The following is a 26,854-nucleotide window of genomic DNA, read 5'->3' on the forward strand; positions in this document are numbered from 1 at the left end:
TTAATGTACTACACAGTGAAAATAAAGTAAATACAAAAGAAAAAAGAGAAAGATACAACCTCAATGGGTCAATCAGGGAGCAGGCCAATAGGTCCTGCTCTAGGGGGGAAAACCTGAAAATAATGCATAAACATAAGCCAGTTAGCATGAATAGTGGCATTATAACACAGCTCCAAGTTCCCTTTAGTGCTCCATAAAACACACATACGTGTAACATTAAAATTACAATTTAAAATTTCCACAATTACACATTGGTGGACGTATTAACGATAGTACATCCATTCCTGCAAATATGGCCAGTGTATGTGTGTTTTATGGAGCACTATTGGCCTGCTCCCTGATTGACCCATTGAGGTTGTATCTTTCTCATTTTTCTTTTGTATTTACTTTATTTTCACTGTGTAGTACATTAATAGTCGAGGTCCTGAAGAATTGCCAGACAGGCAAGAAACATGTTGACCTTTAAAGAGGGTTGAGTTAGCCCACTGTAGATTAAGCAGTTCCTATCTCCCCTCCCACCATTTTAACCAAGGGAGTCAGCCACGTGAATAAAGTCCCTTGTGGACTGACCCACCTTCTTTTAAATCACATCACTCCCTCACGACTACACTCCCACCAGACCCCTTACACGTACTCAAACCATTGGCTGGAACAAAAGATCTCCATCAAAGAGCGCCTACGGCGCCCGTCAGAGATTGCAGCGCCAGTCTGACGAGGAGCAGGAGACCAATGATGAAGCATGACACCTAGGTTTCTGGGTGTGTGAGGTCTTCTAGTTCCAACAAGGGAACATCCTGTTCCCTGCTTTTGCTCTACTCCATACTCTCACACATACTTCTTTTACTTTCCCTGGGGAACTTTGTATTCTTTTGCATCATTGATATATCTCAACCAGACCAGGTTTTTTCTTTGCAATTTCACTTATAGTTCTGAATTTATTATGGGAACAACAAGCCTAAGAGCGTTTTATTGCATTTTAGTTGCATTTATACAGCATTTACTACTTCCGAAGGGGCATTGAAGCTATTTATGGTAAGTTGAATGCTACTCCGAAACCCAGGGCTAGAAGTGGGCCAAGTCCCTCTGGTTCTCAGACCCAGTAGTAGTTCGAAAGGGACATTGAAGCAAGTCCCTATTAGGCCCTATATTCATGTCCTTACCTGGCAAAAATATTAATCGATTTCTGAAAAATGAATGTAATTTTTTTTTAATATAATCCTCAACAGCAATTAAATTCCTATTTATATTTCACATGTTTATCACTCCTAGGGAATTTTAGATTGAGTAAGCTATTTCCAGGATGTTGTGTTTCTGTATTTCTTGTCATGTAGCATATCACCCTTGTATAGTGCATAACTTGTACTGAGTCGCCGCCAGGTGTTTATAACGGGCACGATTGAAAGCTCCGGAGTTGAGGCTGAAGACAGTGCGAGTTTCTCACAGTGCCTGTCAGTGGGTAAAAAAGGTATTCAGGATACATGGTCATCCAATCGTTGGCCACTCTGCAGAGCATACAGGACAATGGTCATGTATTCCAGTTGCAATTGTGTTTCTGTACAAATGTGTGTGAAGTAGCATCACAGCTAACAACCAGTGACAAAGCCAATTGTGCTGGCTGGTTTTAGGTGTACTGTGCAAAAATAACAGTTGATGGACAGAATGCATAACAATGTCATACATTCACCCCAGTACAGAGATCTGGGCCTATATCCATCGTTTTTTTGCACTCCACAGCACCCCAGTTCAGACATGGCCATATGCAAATCAGCCTTGACCCTGTGCCTCATGGGAACAGTCCAGCCCGAACTGCCAAGCCATGTCTTTCCTGGACCGGAATCAAGCATCCTAGGACCGATTTCTGGCTATCAGCCGTCTTCAGCCAGGATAGCTTGACTCCAGTGGTGTGGAGAGCATGGGACTCACGGCTGACCATACCAATCCCACTCGGGTTGACAAATGCAAAAACAACAGTTGATGGACAGAATGCAGAACAATGTCATACATTCACCCCAGTACAGAGATCTGGGAATAAATCCAACTGTAATTTTTGTATTTGTCACCCAGAGTGGGATGGGTATGCTCAGACGTGAGTCCCATGCTCTCCACACCACTGGAGTCAAGCTATCCTGGCTGAAGAAGGCTGATAGCTAGAAACCGGTCCTAGGATGCTTGATTCAGGTCCAGGAATGACATGGCTTGGCAGTTCTGGCTGGACTGTTCCCATGAGGCACAGGGTCAAGGCTGATTTGCATATGGCCATGTCTGAACTGGGGTGGTGTGGAGTGCAGAAAACGATGGATTTAGGCCCAGATCTTTGTACTGGGGTGAATGTATGACATTGTTATGCATTCTGTCCATCAACTGTTATTTTTGCATTTAGGTGTACTGTGGTCAGTTGTATTAAATATCTGGAGGCACCCAAACAGCGCAGACAGGAACCAACATACTGGTCGGGTGGCACATTATAAGAATCATAGAAATGTAGTTTACATGTTTAAGCCACACCCTTAATTACATGGGCAACAGGCCCCCTTTACAGAGCCCCCACTTTTTTAATCCCACTTAAAGGTCTGCCTAAACCCAAGGTTAGTTACTAATTTAGTGGTACCCATGTAATAAGAAACACATCTGGACTAGATGAACTACACAAGCATGGAACTTATACCTAAGACATTGGCCTACAGAGCATTGTTCTTTATGCTTCTGATGTAGACTGTGTAAAATCAACACTGCTCATATATGAGGACGTTTAAAGGTGCTGAAAGGCAAAACGTTTTTATTCAGTTCAAATGGACAAGACGCAATATACCAACTGATCTATCAATAAAATCCATCTCATTTTCTGACTCAGCTGTATTGTGGCAAATGGGGTCACGACCCTCCCTGGCTCTACTTCCTGTTTGTATCTCGCTTTGGGCCGTCTTTTGTCAGCTTTACTATCTCACCGCTGTTTCCCTTCCTGTCCACCATGCTGGTGAACGCTAAGCCGCGTTGTGACCTCGTCTGTTTATCCTAGACTGAAAATAATCTTCCTCAACAGATGTGTTTACATCCGCACGGGCTCCTATTGGCTATTCCTGGTCACGTGCCAGACTGTCCAATCAGGAAGGAGCAGAGCCGGGCGGGCGACTGCTACTTCCTAGTGCTGGCCCTACCGGTCCTTGCCAGGTGAGTAGGACCCCCCCCCCTTATCCCTCACAGTGCAGCGTGAGTGGTCGGTGCCCCCCGCCCCTCTAGACTTGTTGAAACCCCGTCTGCTTAAAAGGTTGTTTATAACGCCGCTTTCGCTATCGCCTGTCTGCTTTCCCAACTTATTATGTGGGGTCTACAATACGTGGCAATGTACACTAATAACTGTTTACCAATGTTCATAGTTTCGCAACTTCCTTCAATCTTCCAACCCCCACAGCACACAAAATATCACCCCCATCCCATTTGAGCAAACAGACAAATGGAAATATTCCCAACCTTTAAGAGTTCAAATCTTCTTGCTAGCCTCTCCCCAGGGTGGTATGTAAATAACTGCCTGCTTGCTTTATTTAGTTAAACCCTTCCTACTTTGATAGTTCCGGTCTGCTGGTTTTACTGGTCTGATTTACTGGTCTGATTCACTGTTTCTAATCACTGACGTCAATATTGTGCAATTTCTGGGATCAAAGCCTGTTATCCCAGTCCGGTCGCCTACCTTGCTCTCTGACATATCAAGGCATCGTCATCATCCCCGTCCTTGTGAACGAAAACCCGCTTGCTTTCCCTGGGGCTTCCAGACCCTCCCTAGCACCTGCATGTGGGTAAGGAGGTCAGGTCACCTTCGCCGTGATGTCCGAGTCACGCTGCCTCTTCTCTGAGTTCAGAACAGAAGTCATATTGTGAATGGCAACCAGGACTCTCACGCGTCCATGCAATATCTTACCCACCAGTTTTTACTGTGCAATCTAAGCCTGTAATTGTGGATTTAAAATTCAGTAAGCAGGACTTTAAGTACCAAAAAGCCGGAACTATTTGCGGCTCAACGTTTGAGCTACTCTCGTGTGGATCTCAGGAACTTGAAATATGAGGGATCAGAGTTCGGCTACTGTTTTTTTATTTGAATAGTTCAACGACTAATATCCACCACTGAGATTACTTTCATATTTCACCATACTAATTCACCACTAATCCTGTATGGGCTTCCGGAGTAGCGTGCTTCAACACCCCATCAGGGGTAACAAGTGCTATATAAATACAAACTTTTTTTCCACCTCTATCCTTCTACTATCATTCCATATCAAAATAACTGACTAACTTATCCACCACTTAAAATGTATTTGCATGTTTCACTATGCTAATTCAACACTAATCCTCTATGGGTCCTGGAGTAGCGGGCTACTCGCCGAAAAAAGTGCTTTGACGCCTCGTCAGGGTAAGCGCTATATAAATGCAATTATAATACAATACAATACTTCCTAACAATTACTTTAGCTCTGGTACTCGTTTTGTCGCTGTTAATACACATGCTGTTAAAGTAACTCGCAGAGCTCTAAAAGTTTCTCAGGTCCACGTGTGAGTAGCCCACCAGTCCAAAGTTGTTTTTCATGTTGAGAGCTCTGGTTCTGATCTACTGAGTGCCTTATTTGTAAAAGATCAAGTGCCACCGCTCAAAGATTTGCTCAGAGGACCGCGCCCCACGCTATAAAAGGTTGGGATACCGATTCCCAAGGCTACATAGTCTTGATTCCAGCTCACACCACTTTCGTCTGCCACCAGACACTCCCTGCCTCTATCTCACTATTGCAGGTTCTTTTTAATCACTGACTTCCCGCCTTGTCACTGTTTTTTCATCTTTTTCTTACCCACTTTTATTTTTTCGTCTCTCTCTTGTTCTGAACCGAAGTATGTTGAGAAAAATAAGTGCCTGTCCCTGTCCCACACCTACAACCACCTACTTGAATCAAGCACTGGATCTAATGATGGGATAAATAGGACCACAAGTTGCTGGGGTAGCCATGCACTCAATAAATTCTATAACATAACATAACATAACAAGTACTAGAATACAAATCACAGAGCTGGACAAGATGAACTATGCATGCATGGCCATAACACCTTGAGGGGTTTGTACTCCTCTATGCACCCTCGTCAGCTTTTTTTGTCTACCCACTCCTAATGAGTCAACCATTCTTGTTCCTGCATCCTGGAACCACCACTGCACTTTTGTGTGTAGTGTCCCTAATTGGAGTCATCTGGTAACCTTAATTTTGACCCTTGACCTGACTCTGCGTTCACCCCTCACTAGCTTTCTGGATTGGACACTACCAGCTCCCCGGGCACCAGAAAAGCCAGGCACAACCTGCTGTCACGGATTATACCCTACTGGCTCTTTGGAGTTATTTCCTGGTGTCAGAGCCTCATTGCTCTCTGTTACCCCCCTTGCCATCTAAGTAATTGTTAAGTGGCCCTCTGCAGATGTAACCGATTTGTTCAGTCCTGGCTTTTACCCAACAGTAGCAAGTGGACTGTGAGTTTTAAGGTTATATTTCTGAGAGGAAAAGTGAAAGAACAAATTCCATAATGGAAAATGGTTTGATTAAAAAGCAAAGAATGGTTGGTTGAGCTAAGACTCTGATGCTGTCCAGGAGCCATATTACCAAAAGTGTCTAGGGGGTGGGGGGGGGGGGTTAATGTGTGTGTGTGTGTCTGTCTGCTTTTGCATACGATGAGTATTCCAGAACGGGCAGGTGATGCTTGTGTGGCCTCTCTGTAACACAGATTGCGCCAATACACATTTAGCGCCGGCACAATCTCAAGAGGTGTTTTGCACCTCATGCAAATGAGGAAATACTGACTCTGCACTCATGTGCATCTTGGACGCAGGCGGAGAGGCAGAGGATCTGGCAGTGGGCATACTGACTGTGTGTCACAGATAGGTGGGGCACATTCATTGTGCTGTCTGGGACACCCCTCGGGTGGGGAGAAAGTGAGCCGGTGGACCCCCACCCCCCCCAATCGCTTCCCAGTGGGAGCAGTCAAAATGCTTGAGCTCTGATGCTACCCTTTTGAGTTTGTGCATTATTGTCACAATCTGCAGGCTTTCTAGGGCCACTCTCTGTCCTGTCTGGTTCGTGAGCCAGGACCATGTCAGGTGGCAACCCCTGCTCGTTCTTGGAGCTAAAATCTGTTGTGCTGTTTGTGGCCCCCTCGTGCCTGCTTTCTTTGGTCAGGCCCTGTCGTCCATGTGAATGTGTTTGTTCTTGCCTTTTTGAGCTTCTGTCTATCCTTGCTCAGCCTATATCATGATGCTGTTTATGGAATGGGATGAGTGTGAGTGCTGGATATTAATGGGTTTGGACCTGGAAGCTGAGTGGAGAGGTCATCATGCTCCAGATTGGGCCTCCGGCATGTTACTGACACCCACATGTGGTCGGCTGCCTGCATATTGCAGACATTTACACCTCTTACCTCCTTCTCTGAAGCATTCAATACCATGCTCTACACAACCCCCTACAACATGCTGGCACATTGAATGTGGTTCAAAGCACTGCCCTCCATAACTGACAAATGCAGCCTTATTGTCCACAGTAGTTCTATTGATTCATCTCATCTCAATAGCATGTGAAATCCCCCAAGGCTCTCTCCTCTCACGAGTAATTTTAAACTTATATGTAATACTGATGTGAATCTTTCAGGTAAACCCAGACACCAGCTTCCGCTAGGATGCAGAAGACACCGAGCTTTAGCTAAGGATCGCAATCGAATCTTGACCTCACCTTTCCTCGTAACTATCCGAACCATGAAGCCCATGGCCTGCCTCGGACAAAGTCTGACCAAGATTGATTTCATGTGGTCACCCACTGCCTGCTCTCTGTGACCAGACCGGGTAATGTCTCGAGAGCCACCCTTGCCTGCTCTTTGCCCTAAGACGGCTACTGTTCTCAGACCCCATATACTCTTTGGTTATCATATAGTGCTTGCTTTCTGGACTCTGACACTTCCTGATCTGTACGTCCCCCCACTTGTCTGCTCTCCGGGGTCTCCAACCAATTCTTGTATCTGCTTAAGACAAAGGCTGCTCTGTGTGATTCCCTCCTTCCTAATCTTTCTTCTAATACCCTTCCTGTTTCAGTATGTCTAACCCTGCCTGCTCTGTGAATTAGACGTCCTGCTTTCATGGGTTTTACATTGTCTGTTCTTTGGGGCCTAACCCTGCCTGCTTTCTGGCCTCAGACCATGCCTACTGCCTTTCTCAGGCTGCTTTTTTCTGAGACTCGGGCCATGCTTGTTTCATATGCACATATTATGTATGATATTTGTGGCCCCACCTCCATAACGCACCATCTGTTATGCACTTCCTGCAACTTTATCACCCCCTTCAAATTTGTGTGCTTGCCCATTATTCCCCTGACCCTATTCCATTCCCATTCTCTTTAAGCCACCAATTGTGTTGCAGACTTTGAGCTATTGCACTGGCCTGTTGGCCAATGACCTTTGGGGCCCACTGACCCCTGGCTATTGCTGTGTTTTATCACCCAGGCAGCAGTCACTGCACCCATCTCCCTTGCTACGTCACTGCCTCTGACTGACTGTTTCATTGGTTTTCCTGAGAAGCACACACACTGAGCTGAACTTCTTCTAGGCGCTTTGGAGAATGACCTCAGGTCTCTTCTTTCCAGGTAGGCCGTGCCGTTGCCTCCTCGGTTACGTCAGCGGGGGACCAGCGTGGATGGCTGCGAGCGGTGGCAGCAGCGCCCACCACCAGGAGCGAAAGAGAGGTAAAGTACCAGGGGGCCCTACAACCCCATAATGCCCTCCCAGCGTTCCAAGGGGAAAGGGGGGCCTCCAGCCAGGAGTGGCCGTGAACTCCTCCTGGCAGGTTGTGATGAGAAAAGGGACAGTTGGGCGGACAGGCTCTTAGACATTGGCTGTTGTGATAGATTCTGGGGGTACATTTCCTGGCAGTTGCAGGACTTTCAAGTTCTCTGAGAAGCCTCAATGTTGAAAGGTCTGCTCCTCGGCCACTATTTATTAAATATTGTTTATTACAGCACATTTTTCAACGCCACCATCTTCTAGGCACACAAAGCTACTACAGTTCTCCGACTCCTGGCCAACTGAAGACATTTTAGAGCCTGCTTTTTACTTGTTCCCTGGGACCACAGGAGACAGATTATGTTATTGTTGCCACAAAATCGAATTTGTTTCCTATTTAGGTTTATTGATAATCCTTTCTAGTGAGGTTTAAGTTTTGTTCACAAAGGAAAAAGTTTCATTTCCAAATCATCAAACATTTATGCATTTAATTGGAGTTTTATATAGCGCAAACGTGTCCCGTTAGGTTATCAGAGCGCTGTAAACATGTAAATAATCGTATTTCATCTGTATTGGTCAAATAAGAAGAGCGTATTTTCAAACGATGCATTTCCAAACTGTCCGAGACTTCAATAGGGGTCCCCTCCCTCAACATTTTACATATGGGGTAAAATATGACCTACCATATATTGTAAGGATATTGCAAGACACTATTATGTAGATTGGTCGAGCGCACTATCACCCGGGAGAGTATCCTGGCGCTGAACAGGTGTGAGTCGAGCGAAAACCTGGACCTACTAGTAGGCAAAAGTGGCAGGCTCATATTTAGGTGGATACTGCTTTCTGAAGGCTATAGCGTGTCTCTTCTTTTATGGTATATTATATTGTATTGTAATTGCATTTATATAGCACTTGCTACCCCCGACGAGGCGGCAAAGCTCTTCTTTGGCGAGTAGCACGCTACTCCGTAACCCATAAAGGGTTAGTGGTGAATTAGTATAGTGAAATATGAAATTAATTTGAGCGATGTATATATTAGTCTGTTATTTGGATTGAAAATGATAGTGGAAGGATAGAAGAGGGATGGGTCTAGAAGTTTTTTTATGTCTAACCACACTTTTACCACTTTAACAAAATATGCTGATAATAAACGCTACATTAAAATCTGGGTTTGGCCCCCAACAGTGTCATACCCTTGGGGACAGCCTTCTTTGCATCTCACTATCATAACCACCCCATAATATCCGATAATCAGATGCCTATACATTTACTTTTAAGACATATTTGGTCTTGAATTCTCCCCTCCACCGATGGCTGATGGCAGTTGTCTGATGCACTCTACGCTCAACCACCCTTTGGGGATATCTTTTTTAGCCCTTTGACTCTTTGAGGGGGACCTAACACAAGCAATGTTTGGAATCCCTATTTCCGCTCTGGCTTGATGCTGCTGACCTATTTTTAAAAATTATTTCAAATATTACTAAAGTGTGCTTTCTCCCTCACTCATGTGGTTGGCTGTTTCTTGATCATTCCGCCTGCAGGGAAGTGCTTGTGAGAATATTTGCCTCTGAAAAGTACACTCAATCTTCACATTGTTTGTCACACTAAGGTATTCATATCTTATGTGCATTTTATGCAGAAATGAACCATTTTTGTATTTTTATCCCAGCATTGGCAGAGACAATTGGTCTGTCGTTAATATCCTAAATGGCATCTGTGCATGCGGCTCAGCCTGAGTTTATTTACAAAATCGTATTTGCTTGTATCCAAAGTATATTTATTGATAATCCTTTCTAGTGAGGTTTAAGATTTGTTCACAATAAAAAAAGTTAAATTTCCAAATCATCAACTATATAAATAGGCATATTTCACCTGCACTAGTCAAGGGAAAAGAGAGACTTTTCAAACTCAAAGCATTTCAGGACATTCTGACTCTTCATTAGAAGTCTCCTCCCTTAGCATTTATATATATGGGAAAATATACCCCCAGCCGTTCAGTGTGAGCATATTGCAAGTCACCTGAGGAGTATGTGACCATATAGAGGAATGGGGCCGAAGGCAATTTCTTTCAGGTGGTCATGGGAATTAAGATCACTCTCAAAATCCTTATAACAAATGGCAAAGGGTATTTTATTCCTTAGAATTAAGGCTTACGTTATCTGTTTTTTGAGATTTTCACAGACAAATACAGACAGAAAACAATGTGTTTCCCGTCTGTATTTATTTCTAAAAGCCGAAAAATACTGAAAATTAGACTGGCATATGTTAACAAATATTTGTAGTATAACGCTAATATGTACCTATTGAGTGATGAGAAGCCCATGGTTAGCAGTGTCGAACGCTGCTGAAAGATCTAACAAAATTAAGGCAGTGTTCTTCCCTCCCTTGTCTAAAGTTATTCTGACTTGCTCAGAAGACAAAAGACATAAACAATTAAAATAAACAATAACATAAAATATATATATATATCCATATCCTACTGGCGGTCTTCAGTAGGTAGTTATAGTTAGTACCATGTGTCCATAGTAAACGTATACCTTTATCGCCATTTGACAAATCTTCACAAAGTTTTAAAAAAAAAGTGTTGGTGATTTTTGTTGCACATGGAAGGTTTCGGGGTAATCCATCTAGCAGGGGTTGAGAAAAAGGGGGGGGGTCAAAAAAAGTGTATTTCCAATTTTAAATTCCATATGGAATTTTGAAGATGACTACAGCCCGAACTGCTGAACGGAATTACCCCACACGTGGAAGAAAGCTAGCTCTTAGTCCAGAAAGAGTGCTTTTTTAGGTCGAGCCTAAACAGCGCTTGCACTCTAGGCGATGTTTAGTATCTACTTTGTGGAGTCTGACTCCTCCTTTGCTTCTGATTGGCTTATCTGTGTGTCATTTTAAAATACAAGTGTTGTAATGGCGGATAGATGCTGCATGCCTCACCGTTTTTGAAAAGTTAACTCCCATGGAGTATTGCCTCGGGAGCGAGCAGCAGCGTGCACTCTGCTTGCGTGCCTTAATGTTGTTGTTTTCCTTATTTCACTATTGCCTTCTGTGCACTGATCTTGACTGCAGCGTTTGGTTCTCTGTCCTTGCTGCTGGCCCCGCCCTCCAAACATTCTTGGGCTCTGCCACTTCCTCTGGGTCTTTGGACGACGATAAGAGTCCTACGAAGAAAGCGTTATATGGTGTGGCTTGCACTTGTAATTTTTATTTTTTTAAGATGAACCGTCCGAGTTAAGGAGTTGGGGCGGGTGGGGGTGGGTGGGGTGGTAAGAAACGGTGGGTGGGGTCTGCAGTAACCATGGCACACATGGGACTGCCTGTCGCCTGCTCCTCGCTGTTTTCCTGTGGTGGGTTAGGAAATGGATGGCGCTGGCTCTGAGGCAGGCACCGGCTCTTTGTCCTCTCCGAGGCCACATGCATGGTTTTTAGGTCTCGCCTAAGCAATTGCGTTAGCAATGCTTGATGTGATATATTATGTTGGGGCTTTAAAAAATGCACCCAAAGGCTTTTCTAGGTGGATTGCCTACAGTGCATGAGTGCCCGGCGCATGCACATCACGCACCATTTGTCAGCCTGTGAGCCTCGGCATCAGACTTCAAAGGAATCCGCTCCCCCGCCCCCACCACGCAATGCCGACTGCTTGTTAAAGGAGCCGCTCCTCCTGCAAGCTCTTAAACACAAGGAATCCGCTCCCCCGCCACGCAATGCCGAGAGCTTATTTAAGCTTGTCAGCTAAACATGAAAGGCACTTCCCCAGGCCACTTTCATTTAGTCCAGCGCGAGTTCCTTTCTGCACGCATCACCTCGAAGGTTCCCATATGCTTGCACCACCCTCCGTAGTTGTTTTTGGTTTTTAGCAAAATCCTGAAGTAGCTGGGGTCTGATCACGTAGGACAGATGTTTTCACTATGACTTAAGCCTCGTTTGTGACTGCTGTCCTGGTTGTCTGCGAGGCACATTGCGTTTTTCTGAAAGCTTTGTCTCTGTGCAACAGTTGCCACAATTATGTAATCAGCCTTGTTTTGGTTCTGATGTGGTGGCGAGGCCTATTGCGATTTCTTTATAAGTTTTCTGGATTTAGCCAACACACCCTTAACATGTCTACCCCCAGGTTTTGATTTATTTTACTGTGCCGCAGTGCGCGAATTAACAGAATTTCCCGAGCACTTTCATTTACAATACGTCCTTTTTAGGTCTCGACTAGAGCATTGCTTTAGTAATACTTGTTTGTCGAGATTTATAGTAAGGCTTTCAAAAGTGCACCCAAAACTGCGGATCGGGTACAGTTCATGTGAGCCAGGCGCGTGCACATCGCCAGTCACATCCACACCATTGCCAGCCACATCCCACACCATTTGTCTGAGCCTCGGCATCAGACTTCTAAGGACTGCGCTCCCCGCCCCCCCAGGCAATGCTGAGAGCTTGTTGTTTCCAGAGTTTACAGCTATCATGAGTTCCGAGCCAAAGGCACAGCTCACGACATTGTCGCTCGCTTGCTGTGAACCAGCTTCAAAGAAACCAACAGTAGGTGAGTTAAGTCTTCTCAGGCAACGAGACGAGGGGAACAGCTCGTGGGCAAGTCTACGCATTATCTATTTTGTCATCTGTCCTTTTCCGCCTCTCTGAGCAAAGTCTGCACAACGGACTCCTCTTACGGAGTGTGGAGAACGTGTATATTTTCTACACAATATATTTACTTTTATTGAAGCAGTAACTAATGGGGGCCGCACGGGTATGCGCTGCTTGCCAAACTCTATGAGCCCCGTCCCGCTTCAGTAACTCAGGTCACGCTACAACTTTTAAATATGTTCCTTTACCTCACTCCAACGCTGCGCAGTCGCCTGCGAAGCAAGCGCTAAGTTATTTCAAGAAATCTGCGATGCCGTTATTCCCCCTCCCCATCTATGCCCTTTGTGTGCCTTGTTCAATTAGACCCCAGGCGGGCGCTCTCGGGTTGCTGTCAAGTACTGTGTGCTTCCGTGGACCATCTTCAAAGCCTGGATGCAAGAAAGATCTTATCAGGGCCACTCGGTAGACATGTTTGCACATTTTGCTCGTTACGGTCTCTGCTTAAGGACCAAGTGAAAACACTGTTTTAAGAGCTAACAGTATATGCCCCCACCCTGCACTCCGCGTGACAAGGTTTAGTCTGCTGTGTCTGTTGTGTTCCGTCGTTTCCAGCACCAGCAAAACGATCTTCCAAGTTTCCAAAATCCTTTGTTTCTTTCCTACTTAGTAAGCCTTGCATGCCATAAATTACATTTTATTTCTCAACGTCAGTGAAACCTCTGAAATTACAAATGCTAATTTTTTCGCTCATGTTTATTGTTCCAGTCAGCCAGCTGTGCTTTGCTGTCACACCATCTCCTATCCTGGGTATATTTCCACGAATTCAGATATTTCAATGTTTTGAATTGCTCGCTGAAGTATATACAAAAGCGCATCAATGCCTAGAGATGGGTATTAAGCGCTATATAACTGCAATTACATTACAAAACAAGGTCCATGCTGGTATTCCTCATCGCTTCTGTTATGGCAGAAGAGGCAATGTTCAGTTTGCAGTTTGCTCAGATCCTCCTTGGTGTTTCCTCATACCTCTGCCATGTCAGCAACAGCTCAGGCAGCGCCACATACCCTCTTCATGCTGCCAGCCTTCCTCTCGCACTACAGAATGTCACTCCAGTAGTCTTACATCAAAGGGCATTTTTAAGAGTAATTTCCATTGAGCTGACAGGTTTGTAAATGCTGCATCTCTAGCCTTCCTTTGAACAACATTTTGCTCTTTATTATTTTTTTTTTTAACAGTGATCACTTTTCTTTTATTAGTAGCTCAGTGTACCCTTCTAAATAAAATATTCTTATTTTTTGGGGTGTCGATGGTGTGAGCGTTTACGTGGCCCCCAATAACATATTGTTCCAAGTATCCTTCTCCTGACCCCAGCCAACAGCTTAGAGGCAGAAACATAACAGGCACTTTACAGCATGCCTCCACCCTTCTTGCATTCCATGCCTTGCCTATATTTGTGCTTTACAGCCCAACACTCGACTAAACCAAGCCTCTTATGTGGGCTCATCCAAGCCAGGATTTTTCTTCACTTTCTAAGAATGTAGTCACGCAACACCACTCAATACCACGCCAGTCAATACAACCACATAACTCAACATAATTATCCACATAATACCACTCAACACCTCATAATTCTACTCCACCTAATTGCACACTACTCAATCCCACATAATTCTACTCCACCTAATTACACACTACTCAATGCCACATAAATACACTCCAAAAACCCAAACTATACCACATAACAATCCACATACAACACACCATGCCATATAATTCCACTCAACATAATTTCACTCTATACCACACTGTTCCATGCCACATATTCAACTCCACACAAAACTATTACACACCACATAATTAAAATTAAAAAAACATTCCACCCCACAACACAATTTCACTACACACCACAAATATCCAATTTTCAACACATAATTCCACTCTACACCACACAATTCCATGCCACACATTTACAGCACCAATAGCTCTAACTCTGTCACTTTTTTTTAACCCAAACACACAGATCTGGAGCTTAGCTCATACCTATTTCTGCTTTTTCAGCACCAAACAGGTAAAGCTATCCACACAGTTCTGCACCACACAATTCAGCTCCACACATTTGCAATCCACAACACACAATTCGACACAAAACCACATAATACAACTCAACAACACAATTACACACCACATACATCTAATCCACACGACATGATTCCACATTGTGCCACAAAATTCAACTGCACACCATATTATTAAACTCCACAACATACCACTCCACAGCACAAAATGCTATCCCACATAATTACACTCCATAACACAGTCCTACTCCACATAAATCCTGCACACTAAATACCACATAGTTACTATACATATAATTCCACACCACACCATTGCACATCATTCAACTACACAAATCCAATCCACGCCACACAATTCCATGCCACACAATTTCACAACTAATCCAATCCAACACACATAATTCCATTATACACCATACACATGCATCCCATAACACATAGATGAAAGACATTGCCAGGCTCTAATTCAAACAAATGCGAGACCTATTGCATTTTCAGTGCTCAGTGCCACATAATTGCACGCCACATAATTACACTGCACTCAATGCAACATACACTCCAAATACCACTTAGTGCCACATAATTAGACACCACATAATTACATTCTGAGTGCAACACACACTCCTCACAATACCACTCAGTGCCACATAATTACACTACACTCAATGCAACATACACTCCAAACAATACCACTCAATGCCACATAATTACACTCTACTGAATACAACATACACTCCAGACAATACCACTCAGTGCCACATAATTATATGCTACATAATTACACAAAACACACAAGATGATGGACGGAATGTTGCACAATGACAAAACATTCACCCCCAGTCACAGATCTGGGTTTAATCCATTGTTATTTTGCTCACCAAGCCACCCCAGTTCAGACATGGCCATATGCAAATCAGTCTTGACCCTGTGCCTCATGGGAACAGTCCAGCCCGAACTGCCAAGCCATGTCTTTCCTGGACCGGAATCAAGCATCCTAGGACCGGTTTCTGGCTATCAGCTGTCTTCAGCCAGGCTAGCTTGACTCCAGTAGCTTAGTGAGCAAGGGACCCACGTCTGGGCATACCCTTCCCACATAGGGTGAACAGCAAAACACACAAGATGATGGACGGAATGTTGCACAATGACAAAACATTCACCCCCAGTCACAGATCTGGGTTTAATCCATTGTTATTTTGCTCACCAAGCCACCCCAGTTCAGACATGGCCATATGCAAATCAGTCTTGACCCTGTGCCTCATGGGAACAGTCCAGCCCGAACTGCCAAGCCATGTCTTTCCTGGACCGGAATCAAGCATCCTAGGACCGGTTTCTGGCTATCAGCCGTCTTCAGCCAGGATAGCTTGACTCCAGTGGCTTAGTGAGCAAGGGACTCACGTCTGAGCATACCCGTCCCACTCAGGGTGGCAAATGCAAAAACTACAGGCGATGGACAGAATGCAGAACAATGTCATACATTCACCCCAGTACAGAGATCTGGGCCTAAATCCATCGTTTTTTTGCTCACCATGCCCAGACGTGGGTTCAAACTGGAAAGGCATGGTGAGCAAAAAAACGATGGATTTAGGCCCAGATCTCTGTACTGGGGTGACCTATGTGTGATCGCTGCAGATCGTGGCTGTCGCTAGCCACCCCCTGACCCCCCCACAACCCCCCTCTACTCCCCTGTCTTTTTCCCCCATATATCTATCCTCCCCTTTCCCATTCTTATTTTCTTAGTTACAGTGCTCTGTACTTCTTTTTAGTGTATAAGCCAATAAGATACTTTTAAGAGTTTCAACCATTCTTCTTCTGTTTAAGCTCTTCCAAGAACTGCTGAGCCTTAACCTCCGACCAAAACATTAGCACCTTCCCTCTTACGACCACCTTCAATCTTGCTGGAAATAACAGATACGCCTCAGCACCTACTGCCTGAAACGGCTTGATAAGCTCCCTCAACCTCCATCTCCTCTCTACCGTCACATGGCAAAAGTCTGGTCTAGTGAAGAAGGTAGTCCCCTCAAATGTCCGCCTATTATCTGGCCTTGCTTTTTCCAAAAGTTCTTCTCTGAGGAGATAATTACCTACATAAATCAGAATAGCTCTGGGTAGAGGTGGTTGTCCCCCCCCACCCCTGGCTTTCTTGACTGTGAATGGGAATCTGTGGGCTCGTTGAACCTCCTTTTCCCACTGCCAATCAGATTCCGGGAATGCTCCTTTTAAGAGATTTACCACAAACTTTAAAACATTCTGCCCTTCTGTCCCTTCTTCCACTCCCAAGAGGCGAGCATTATTCCTCCGCTGGCGGTTTTCACATTCCTCCATCTTCCAAAGCAAGTCTTCCACCATCTTTTCTTGAGTACCTTTAGAGTCCTGCCATGCTTCCACCTCATCTTCTAATCTCCCTGTCCTCTCCTCCACCTCCGTAACTCGGCTTACAATACCATCATAAAGTTTGTTGACTTTTTTTAAGGTATTATGAATTTTTTTCGTTGCATGCCTAGCCCTTCTACTTTCACCTCTGGCCTCCCCCTGCATTTGCTTTAGAGTACTCGTTATCATATCCAAGGGAGCTTGCAACTGTGCTGGAAGTGGGGTTACATCAGAAGCGACTCCGCCTGCGTCTCTTTCTTCCACATACGTCTGCGACGTTGCTGAGTAGTCCCAGAGAAGCTTCTTTCCTCCCCCCACCGGGGATCCCTGTCCTTGCCCATGCTTTCTTCCCTTTACCCTTCTTTTTTTCTGGGTACTTTCCTTCCCTGATGAGCTCATGCCTGAAGTAGTCTCTTCGTCCTCCTCAGTGTCAGACTCACTCATTAATGATTCATCCGTGTCTTCATTAACTGAAAAAAAACAGTCTCCTTCAACTGAGCCTTCTGCCCCTTCCGAAACATCAACTGTCTTTGATGATTTGCCCTGTTTTGCCAGGCTGACCGTGCTGCCCCATGACTTTCCAGCTTTCATTTCAGCCTCAACCTGCATAAGGGCTTCAAGCATATCAGCATTCCCTGCAGCTTTAGCCATATGTTCTACATCATGGGGTTGGTTTATCGCCAATCCAGCCTGTTCAACGCTGTGACCCTTACCAGCATGTACGTTTAGCTCGAGATCCACAGCTGCCTCACCATCCTTTTCCCCTCTCGCTCTGTCACCTCCAGCTTTGCCTCCGCTTCTGCCTTCGCCGCCATCGCAGCCATCCTCGCGGTCTGCCTCGCAGTCTGCCTCAGTGCGTGACTGTTGCCTAGCAACCAGAACAGCGTCTGCAGAAGCGTCCTCTGTAGCGTCCTCGAGGACGCCTCCGGTGCCTATTGAACCACCATCGAGCTGCAAAGAGTTTTTTGGGGTAAACGCCTCAATCACGGTAGGCTGCCTCATACCCATGTCTCTATTCTTGCCCGAGGGTCCCGCTGCCGCCTTTTCCGCATTGTTTGCACTTTCCTTGGTTACTACCGCGGGGCCGCTTTTAGATGTTTCTTTTACCGGCGCCTTACCGCGTAGCTCTGCTTTCTTTCCTTTCGGCGTTGAGGCTGGGGCTGGGGCAGTTGATTTTCGTATGGCCCCCGGCGCCCTCTGTGACCCAGATCCTGCCTCAGTCTTTCCAGGGTCCGCATTCTGCTTCTGCTTGCCTGAGTCCGGCTGCGGCTGCGGTTTATTTTTTTCCTTCTCCTTCTCCTTTTCTGGCTTCGAAGGACGCGGTGGTAGCGGCATCTTAGTCACAGAGTAATTCCCACTCAGACTACTTGCTACTTTTAGTTGCAGACAAGTGAAGCCAAATCTTCTACTGAGCACTTTTCTAATAAAGGCTAATCCCAGCAGGCTTATGCGACCCCAGAATTCAAGCGCCATCTGGGGAACAGGGATTCATCCAAAAAATTTAGCCTACAGGGGGTATAGCCAGGAGGTAGTCAAGAGCGACTCCTCACCACAACCCGTCAGCGGCCATCTTGCCTCCACAAATGTCACAAAAAGATGTTAATATTTCACTTCTGTTTTTGGATTTTCGTCACAATAAAATACACTGAACATAATCTTCACAAAAGGTTTTTACAAAAGTGTAAGCTATTGCCATTATAAATTACAATAACTTTTATTTCAGTATTAATTATTAAAAAAAATTAAGCCATTTTTATTTGTAATATCAATACATCTAAGTCACGTAAATGCGACACATATTGCAGTACAAATGCTATAGGTGTCACATTTGCGAAAGTTAAAACTATTGGCATTGTAAATGACAAAGCTATTAATTTAGCTATTTTCAAAACCAAAACCTAAATAAATAATGTGACATTTACAATACCAATATCTCAAACTTTCCTAATGCGAGACCTTTTGCATTGCAAATGCTTGTTTATTTAACGCCTGTACGTCTGTCGCCTCTTGTCCTTCCCTGGCTTTCCTCCTGCGCATACGCATGGCTGCATTTTTGTGTGTGCACTCTGCCGCTGCAGACACTGCTGCAAGCGTTCCCCAGAGACACCTTACCTCATTTTAATTTGCATGGCAGGACGCCTCTGTCCTTTACACGCGAGGCATTCTAAAGGAGTCAGGGCGACTAACCGAGGCGAGCCCCCGGTGTTCTCTTATGTGCCACGGATGGCTTTCGAGGGTTTATGCAGTATATACATTGTCATGTAATTCACCTAGGCCACCATACTGGCAAGGACGGCAGCCTGCAGAGCTCATAAGGGTCTGTGAAAGGGTTACACCATGCGGCCATACATCAGGGTGTTTCTCAACGATGCATGCCTCTTTTGGCTGAAAATCCCTTGAGCTTTACCTTTCTGGCGCGTGGCACGGACACAGAGGTGGCCAATGGTTGTGCTCTGCGACATTGAACACCTTCTTGTAATATGCAGAGGTTTCTTACACTTCCTGGAGTTTAGTGTTTTATGGGGCGCTCCGATTGAAGACTGCCGTGGCCCTGGGTATCTGGGCAGGGATGGTGGCAGAGATGCATGCCCATTGTGCCTTGGGCACCAGTACTGGCTGTGGGTTTGTTATTTCTTCATACAGTTACTCAGCCTCTGTGTGTCGTTCTGCATATCTGGTCTATTGTAGTCCTCGCTTCCTTGGGCTTCACTTTCGGTGCTGATGGAAGGCTCACCTTGGTTGGCAACGTTTTAAACGAGAATACGTTTAAGGGTGGTGCTTTGTGAATTATTTTGGTGGCATTGGGCCTAACCTTCAGTAAATGCTGTAAGAACATATTTTGATGGGCAGCAGTGTGTTAATGGTAGCCAGGGTGGTGGAAAGGTACTTTAGAAGGGCGCAAGTTGTGGCTTTGTAGGTCCCTCGCTGGTTTCTCTCTTGCCATTTGATTTGTGGGCTCTGTGGTTTTCCTGCGCTCTACCTAGTGAGCTCTTTTTGGTAAATTACTTTCATATTTCACTATACTAATTCACCACTAACACTGTATGAGTCCCAGCGTAGCATGCTAATTGTCGAAAAAGCACTTCAACACACCATCATGGGTAGCAGGCGCTATATAAATGCCAACCTTTTTCCCTTCTCTTTCCCTCCACTATCCTTCTAAATCCAAATAACTGACTAACATATCCATCACTGTAATCACTTTCATATGTCACTACACTGATTCACCACAAATCCTTTATGGGTTTCGGAGTAGTGTGCTACTCGCCGATAAAGCGCTTTGACGCATCGTCAGGGGTAGTAAGCGCTATATAAATGTTGTTACAATACAATAACAAGCATTTACAATGCAATAGGTCTCGCAGCATTAAAGTTTAAGTTATTGGCATTGTGTATGACAATGCGTTGCATAACATTTTTAGCAAACTTTGAATTGGTGATCAGTGTGAGTGTGTGTAAGAGTATGCTGTTCTTGAAAGCAGTGTGGTAGAGAGTGCAGGAATTTGGGTGACCTGAGCAATGTGGATGATGCACCTCACGCACGGGGCTGCCGCAGTTATTATTCACACAGCTCTGATGGTGCACTTCACGCACGGGCTCACAGCTGTTATTATTCACACAGCTCTGATGATGCACCTCACGCACGGTGCTGACGCAGTTATTATTCACACAGCTCTGATGATGCACCTCACGCACGGGGCTGACGCAGTTATTATTCACACAGCTCTGATGATGCACCTTAGGCACAGGCTCACAGCTGTTATTATTCACACAGCTCTGATGATACACCTCATGCAAAGGGCTGACACAGTTATTATTCACACAGCTCTGATGATGCACCTCAGGCCCGGGCTCACAGCTGTTATTATTCACACAGCTCTGATGATGCACCTGAGGCTCACAGCTGTTATAATTCACACAGCTCTGATGATGCAGCTCACGCACGGGGCTGACACAGTTATTATTCATACAGCTCTGATGATGTACCTCTGGCACGGGCTCACAACTGTTATTATTCACACAGCTCTGATGATGCACCTCACGCACGGGCTCACAGCTGTTATTATTCACACAGCTCTGATGATGCACCTCACGCACGGGCTCACAGCTGTTATTATTCACACCGCTCTGATGATGCACTTCACGCACAGGCTCACAGTTGTTATTCACACAGCTCTGATGATGCACACTGTTAGGGTTTAGAGCAGCTAGTCCTTTTTTAGTGACCATGCCCCGGCATCACATGATCAACGACCTGTAGGATAAAAGAGTAGTCCTACCTTTACTCTTTGCTTGAAATCGCCTATTTTGGATTCCGGTTGCTGGCTGCTGTCGAGAACGCTAAACTGCTGATCGAAAACCTTTTGTCTTGTCTTCTTCACGGGCTCGTGAGAAGAAACCCTGTTGCTTTTGCCCCCTTTTTTGTCTGTTCCCTTCTCCTGTCCTTGTCCCCTCATTGCGCACATTAGCGTAGGGTCCCGGGTTGGTGTTTCCCCTTATTTCCCTGTGCTTTCCCTTCCCAGCGTGTGTGGAGGTGGGTGTCCGGGGATCCCGTTCCCTTCCTTTGTTTTCTGCTTACTCGGTGGGTGAAGGCTTTTGCCACCGTTCGTTTAGTTAACGGAGTTGTGTATCGCGCGTCTTGGTTAGACGCCTGTTCACGTCGTTGTTCGCGGAAGTGACGTTTTGGGTCACTCCGCGATAGCTGTTCCACTGACGCTGGGATTGTTTGGGGATTCCGCTTCTGGCCAAGAAACGTCCCGGTTCCCTTTTGCTCCTCTTTTTCCGAAGGGGTTTTTTTCTGGTACTTGTAAAGTCCTTTTTTCCCCTTTTGCTAAGGACACAGGCAAAGATCTCCCGTTCTGTTTAAGAACAGTGCATTATTTATTAGCGTTCCAGCGCTCTTGCATTATTGTTCACGAGTGCCTTCACGAAGCAAAGCCTGCGCAGTAAACCGGTAAGAGGGGTTGTTTATGTGTGTGTCAGGGCGTGGTCATAAGGGACTGAGACCTGCCCTGTGGACAATGTTTACATGAAAGGTTGTCTTCCCTACAGGTGCAGAAGCGTGAAGGAGGAAGGGAGCAGTGTCCTAGTGACTCACAAGGGTGGTAGACTTGGTGTCTCCTTAAACCACCCTCTTTTCAGGGTCATTGCCTTACTCATAGTGGTCATCCTGTGAGTGGTCAGTGGTCAGGGAAAGGGGATTGGTGTTTGCTACGTTCCTGCAGTGCTCGGGCTGGTTGGAATCCAACAGAATTTCAAGCCCACGATAAATAGCACTGCCCAGACTAGCATGGATGAGAGTGGGGGTACGGGGGCCCTCACATTGCAGGATATTATGGGGGCAGTACACACTCTACAGGCTCAGGTCCAGGAGTTACAACAGGAAAATGTTGGCCTGAAACAAGAGTTAGTGGCTGTGAGGGCCAGAGAACAGACACTCCCCAGAGTGACGGGTCCTGTTATCCAACCGGCTACCTTCCAGTATGGGGGCGGAGCAGGACAAAGTACGGCGGGAGGGAGTAATCCTATAGCTGTTACTGTAACGACTCCTGTGGCAGTGCCTTTAGCCCCCCCGGAAAGGTTTAATGGGGATAGTGATGAATTCGGGATGTTTGTGAATCAGTGCCAACTGCACTTTATGTGTAGACCGAGTGCGTTTCCCGACGACTCTGCCAAGGTCGCATTCGCGCTCTCATATCTGGCTGGCAATGCGGCCCATTGGGCAATACCCTTGGTTGAAAGCGATGACCGTGTGCTATATAATTATACCGCATTCAAGGAATTGATGCGGGGTCTGTTTGCGAAACACGCATTTATGCAGGCAAGCGATGCGGAGCTCCTGAAACTGCGGCAGGGCAAACAGGATCTATTGGTGTACATAGCTACCTTTAATCGGCTGATATCTGAGACCCACTGGCCCATTGAGAAACGGACGTCACTTTTCTATCAAGGCCTTTGTGAGGAACTGAAGGACATAGTGTCACAGGTAGTGGATCCGCCGGAGGATTGTGCTGCTTTTATTGACCTGGTGGTTAAGCTGAACCATAGAGTAACGGAAAGGCGGGGAGAGAGGAACCGGTTTCAGTCATCTCGGGGAAGCTATGTGAGGGCTGAAGTAAAGACAGTAGGGGAGAGCAAGACAGCACCCGAACCTATGGAAATAGGAGGGGTCCGGGGACCTCTGACCCCTGAGGAAAAGAAGAGAAAATAATCTGTGCTTGTATTGTGGGCAAGGGGGTCATTTTGCAAAGGACTGCCCGGTGAAGCCGTCAGGGACAGGGTTTGGGAAAAAAGTAGCCTGTATAATGGTGGATCGGGGTACGGGTGAAGAACGGCATGAACAGTATGAGGTAGTGGGGGCCCTGGATCTAGTTCCCAGACACTTTGTAGTCAATGCCCAATTGTTGCTTACAGCACAGAACCATGTTCCGGTGTCGATATTGCTGGACTCTGGTGCTACCGGGAATTTCATGGACAGTTCAATGGCCGAGAAATTGATGGTTCCATGTCATCTGAAAGAACAACCTGAGCCAGTTAGGGCAATCGATGGGTCTGAACTGTCTTCTGGAAACATTACCCGACAGACCGTACCCTTACGCTTGTTGTGTGAGAACGGGCATTCGGAAACGGTGGTATTCAATTTGATCGATGCACCTTCCTTCGGGTTGGTGTTGGGGGTTCCGTGGCTACAGAAGCACAACCCCCGGATCGATTGGGTGCAGAGGCTGGTGACTCTTGACTCTGTGCATTGTCTGGGCAATTGCTATGCGATGGCAGGGGAGCAGGTCAATCCCTTAACTTGTGCGGTAGCGGAGGTGAGCACTGTCCCGCCCCAGTATTCAGCATTTCAGGATGTCTTTGACAAAGGCTGTGCTCAAGCGCTTCCCCCGCATCGTACATACGATTGCAAAATAGACCTGGTGCCTGGAGTTCCACTGCCCTGCAGTCGGGTATACGCTCTATCAGAACCCGAAGAGAAACATCTGAAAGAGTACATAGACGAGATGTTACAGCTTGGCTTCATCCGTCCCTCTTCCTCCCCGGTGTCATCGGCTATATTTTTCATACCTAAGAAAGAAGGGACCTTGAGGGCCTGTGTTGACTATAGAGTTTTGAATGCCGCCACTGTAAAGAACAGGTACCCTCTTCCGCTCATCTCCGTGTTGTTGGACCAGCTCCGCAAGGCAACGGTGTTCACTAAACTAGACTTGCGGGGCGCGTACCATCTTATTAGGGTTAGACCCGGGGATGAGTGGAAGACGGCCTTTAGAACGAAGTATGGCCTGTTCGAATATATGGTGATGCCGTTTGGACTGTGCAATGCGCCGGCAGCATTCCAGTTTTTTATCAATGAGGTCCTCAGCAGATATTTGGACAAACGGTCATTGTGTATCTGGACGATATACTTGTCTATTCAGAAAAAAGGGCCGAACATGTCGAGCACGTAAAACAGGTGCTTCAAACCTTGCAGGAGCATCATCTATACGCTAAGCTGGAGAAGTGCCAGTTTAGTACCCCTGAGGTTGAGTTTTTGGGGTTCGTTATCTCGGCTGGAGGTATTCGGATGGACCCAAAGAAGATCAAGGCCATTGCTACCTGGCCGGTTCCAACTACTGCAAAGCAGATACAGGTGTTGCTGGGGTTCGCTAATTTCTATCGGCGGTTCATTACGCATTTCTCGGACATAGTGGCACCCATGACCCGTCTGTTAAGGAAGGGAGTTCCTTTTGAGTGGACCAGTGTGACTCATGATGCCTTTCAAACACTGTTGACACGTTTTACTTCTGCGCCTGTATTGGTGCACCCTGATCCTGCCCTGCCGTTTTTCGTAGAGACCGATGCTTCTCTGTGTGCCGTGGGTGGGGTGCTGTCACAACGTGATGAAGCCTCTGGCCATCTGCACCCTATAGCGTTCTTTTCTAAGACACTGTTGCCAGCGGAACGCAATTATACTGTGGCGGAGCGTGAATTGCTTGCTGTGAAACTGGCCTTTGAGGAGTGGCGCCATTATTTATGGGGCGCTAGGCATGTAATCACCATTTACACCGACCACAAAAATCTGGAATTCTTCCGTTCAGCCAGGGCGTTGACTCCTCGCCAGATGAGGTGGGTTCTATTCTTTAATGAATATGACTTCGTGATAACGTATAGACCTGCGGCCCAACAGATTAAATCCGATGCTCTTTCTCGGATCCATGTGGATCCCAAGGAAGAGGGTTCATTGTGTAACGGAGGGCTATGATTGCTGAGGAAAGGGTCATAGGGGCTCTGTGTGCGGAGGATTTTTCATCTGTAGTCAAGGAACATATGAGACATATAGACCTGGCCCCTTGGTCGTCCAGGCCTATGGTTCAAGAGAAGGATGGGTTTTTGTATTACGAGGATAGGTTGTTTATACCCCCCAGTTTGAGGAACGAGGTACTGGAATGGTGTCATTCCTCTGCCTTGGTGGCACATCCGGGTATGAGAAAGACCAATGAACTGTGTAAGAGGTGGTTTTGGTGGGAGGCCATGATGGGTGACGTGCAGGACTATGTGAGTGCTTGTCCTGTTTGTGCCACCAGTAAACCAACACACAATATGCCCTCAGGCCTCTTGCAACCCTTGGAAGTTCCTCCCGCCCCCTGGCATACCTTAAGCATGGATTTTGTGACGGATCTACCCTCTGTTTCTGGTTTTACCACCATTTTGGTGGTAGTGGACCTGTTCACAAAGATGGCGCACTTTATACCACTGTCCAAACTCCCTACGGCCAAAGAGATGGCGATGGTCTTTATGTCTTCGGTGGTACGGTTGCATGGGCTACCCGAGGTTATCATTTCTGATAGGGGAGCACAGTTTGTCTCCCATTTCTGGACGGAATTATGTGTGGTGCTCAAGACTGAGATCCGTTTGTCCTCGGCTTACCATCCCCAGTCGGATGGTCAGACGGAGCGTACCAACCAGACGATGGAACAATACTTGAGATGTCTGGTTGCTTCTCTATCTTGTGACTGGGCGACAGCTCTACCCATTGCGGAATTTGCGTATAATAACAGTCTGCACTCCGCATTGGGTATGACTCCTTTCTTTTGTTCACTCGGATACCATCCCAGAGCGGTCGCTATTCAACCCACGGGCCGCATGCCAGCTATTGATGATGTGTGTGAGCGATTGAATGGGATTTGGGGGATGGCTAGGGACAGGTTGAGGGAGGCTAAGGTGACAATGAAGGCACAGGCAGATAAACATTGTGTTCCTGCTCCCACCTACAAGTCAGGGGATTTAGTGTGGTTGGCATCACGCAACCTGCGACTGGGAGGGTCACATAAGCTGCAACCCCGGTTTGTGGGTCCATTCCCTATAATCCAGGTCATCAACCCCGTGGCGATGAAGCTTGAATTGCCTCCTGAGTATGGAGTCCATCCTGTATTCCATACATCACTACTGAAGCCCTATCTACCCTCGGCTCAGGTCTTGCCACCCCCTCCTCTTGTAGAGGTGGATGGTCAAGAAGAATTCGAGGTTCAGGCTATCCTGGATTCTAAGCGGGTTAGGGGTCGCCTCTTTTACTTGGTGGATTGGAAAGGTTATACACAGGAGGACAGGACATGGGAACCAGCTGGGGGAGTGCACGCACCACGTTTGGGGCGGTTATTTCATAGACAACACCCGTCAAAACCCTGCCCGGTTGGGAGGATCATTGGGGGGGGGTACTGTTAGGGTTTAGAGCAGCTAGTCCTTTTTTAGTGACCATGCCCCGGCATCACATGATCAACGACCTGTAGGATAAAAGAGTAGTCCTACCTTTACTCTTTGCTTGAAATCGCCTATTTTGGATTCCGGTTGCTGGCTGCTGTCAAAAACGCTAAACTGCTGATCGAAAACCTTTTGTCTTGTCTTCTTCACGGGCTCGTGAGAAGAAACCCTGTTGCTTTTGCCCCCTTTTTTGTCTGTTCCCTTCTCCTGTCCTTGTCCCCTCATTGTGCACATTAGCGTAGGGTCCCGGGTTGGTGTTTCCCCTTATTTCCCTGTGCTTTCCCTTCCCAGCGTGTGTGGAGGTGGGTGTCCGGGGGAT

The 26,854-nt window shown here is 46.3% G+C and overlaps 1 protein-coding gene across 2 annotated transcripts in view; it reads left to right on the forward strand.

Moving 5' to 3' along the window:
- The window catches only part of RUSC1 (RUN and SH3 domain containing 1), a 214,487-nt gene that overhangs the window by 77,932 nt on the left and 109,701 nt on the right, over positions 1–26,854 (forward strand). The window contains exon 3 of one of the 2 annotated variants that reach the window (XM_086947408.1): positions 7,650–7,748. The exons of the other annotated variant lie outside the window; for it this stretch is intronic. Coding sequence (XP_086803534.1) covers positions 7,650–7,748 — 99 coding nt within the window. The remainder of the gene's footprint in view (positions 1–7,649; positions 7,749–26,854) is intronic. 2 annotated transcript variants of the gene reach the window in all.

Source organism: Lissotriton vulgaris, chromosome 12 (genome assembly GCF_964263255.1).
Source record: "Lissotriton vulgaris chromosome 12, aLisVul1.2, whole genome shotgun sequence".
Taxonomy (NCBI): Eukaryota; Metazoa; Chordata; class Amphibia; order Caudata; family Salamandridae; genus Lissotriton; species Lissotriton vulgaris.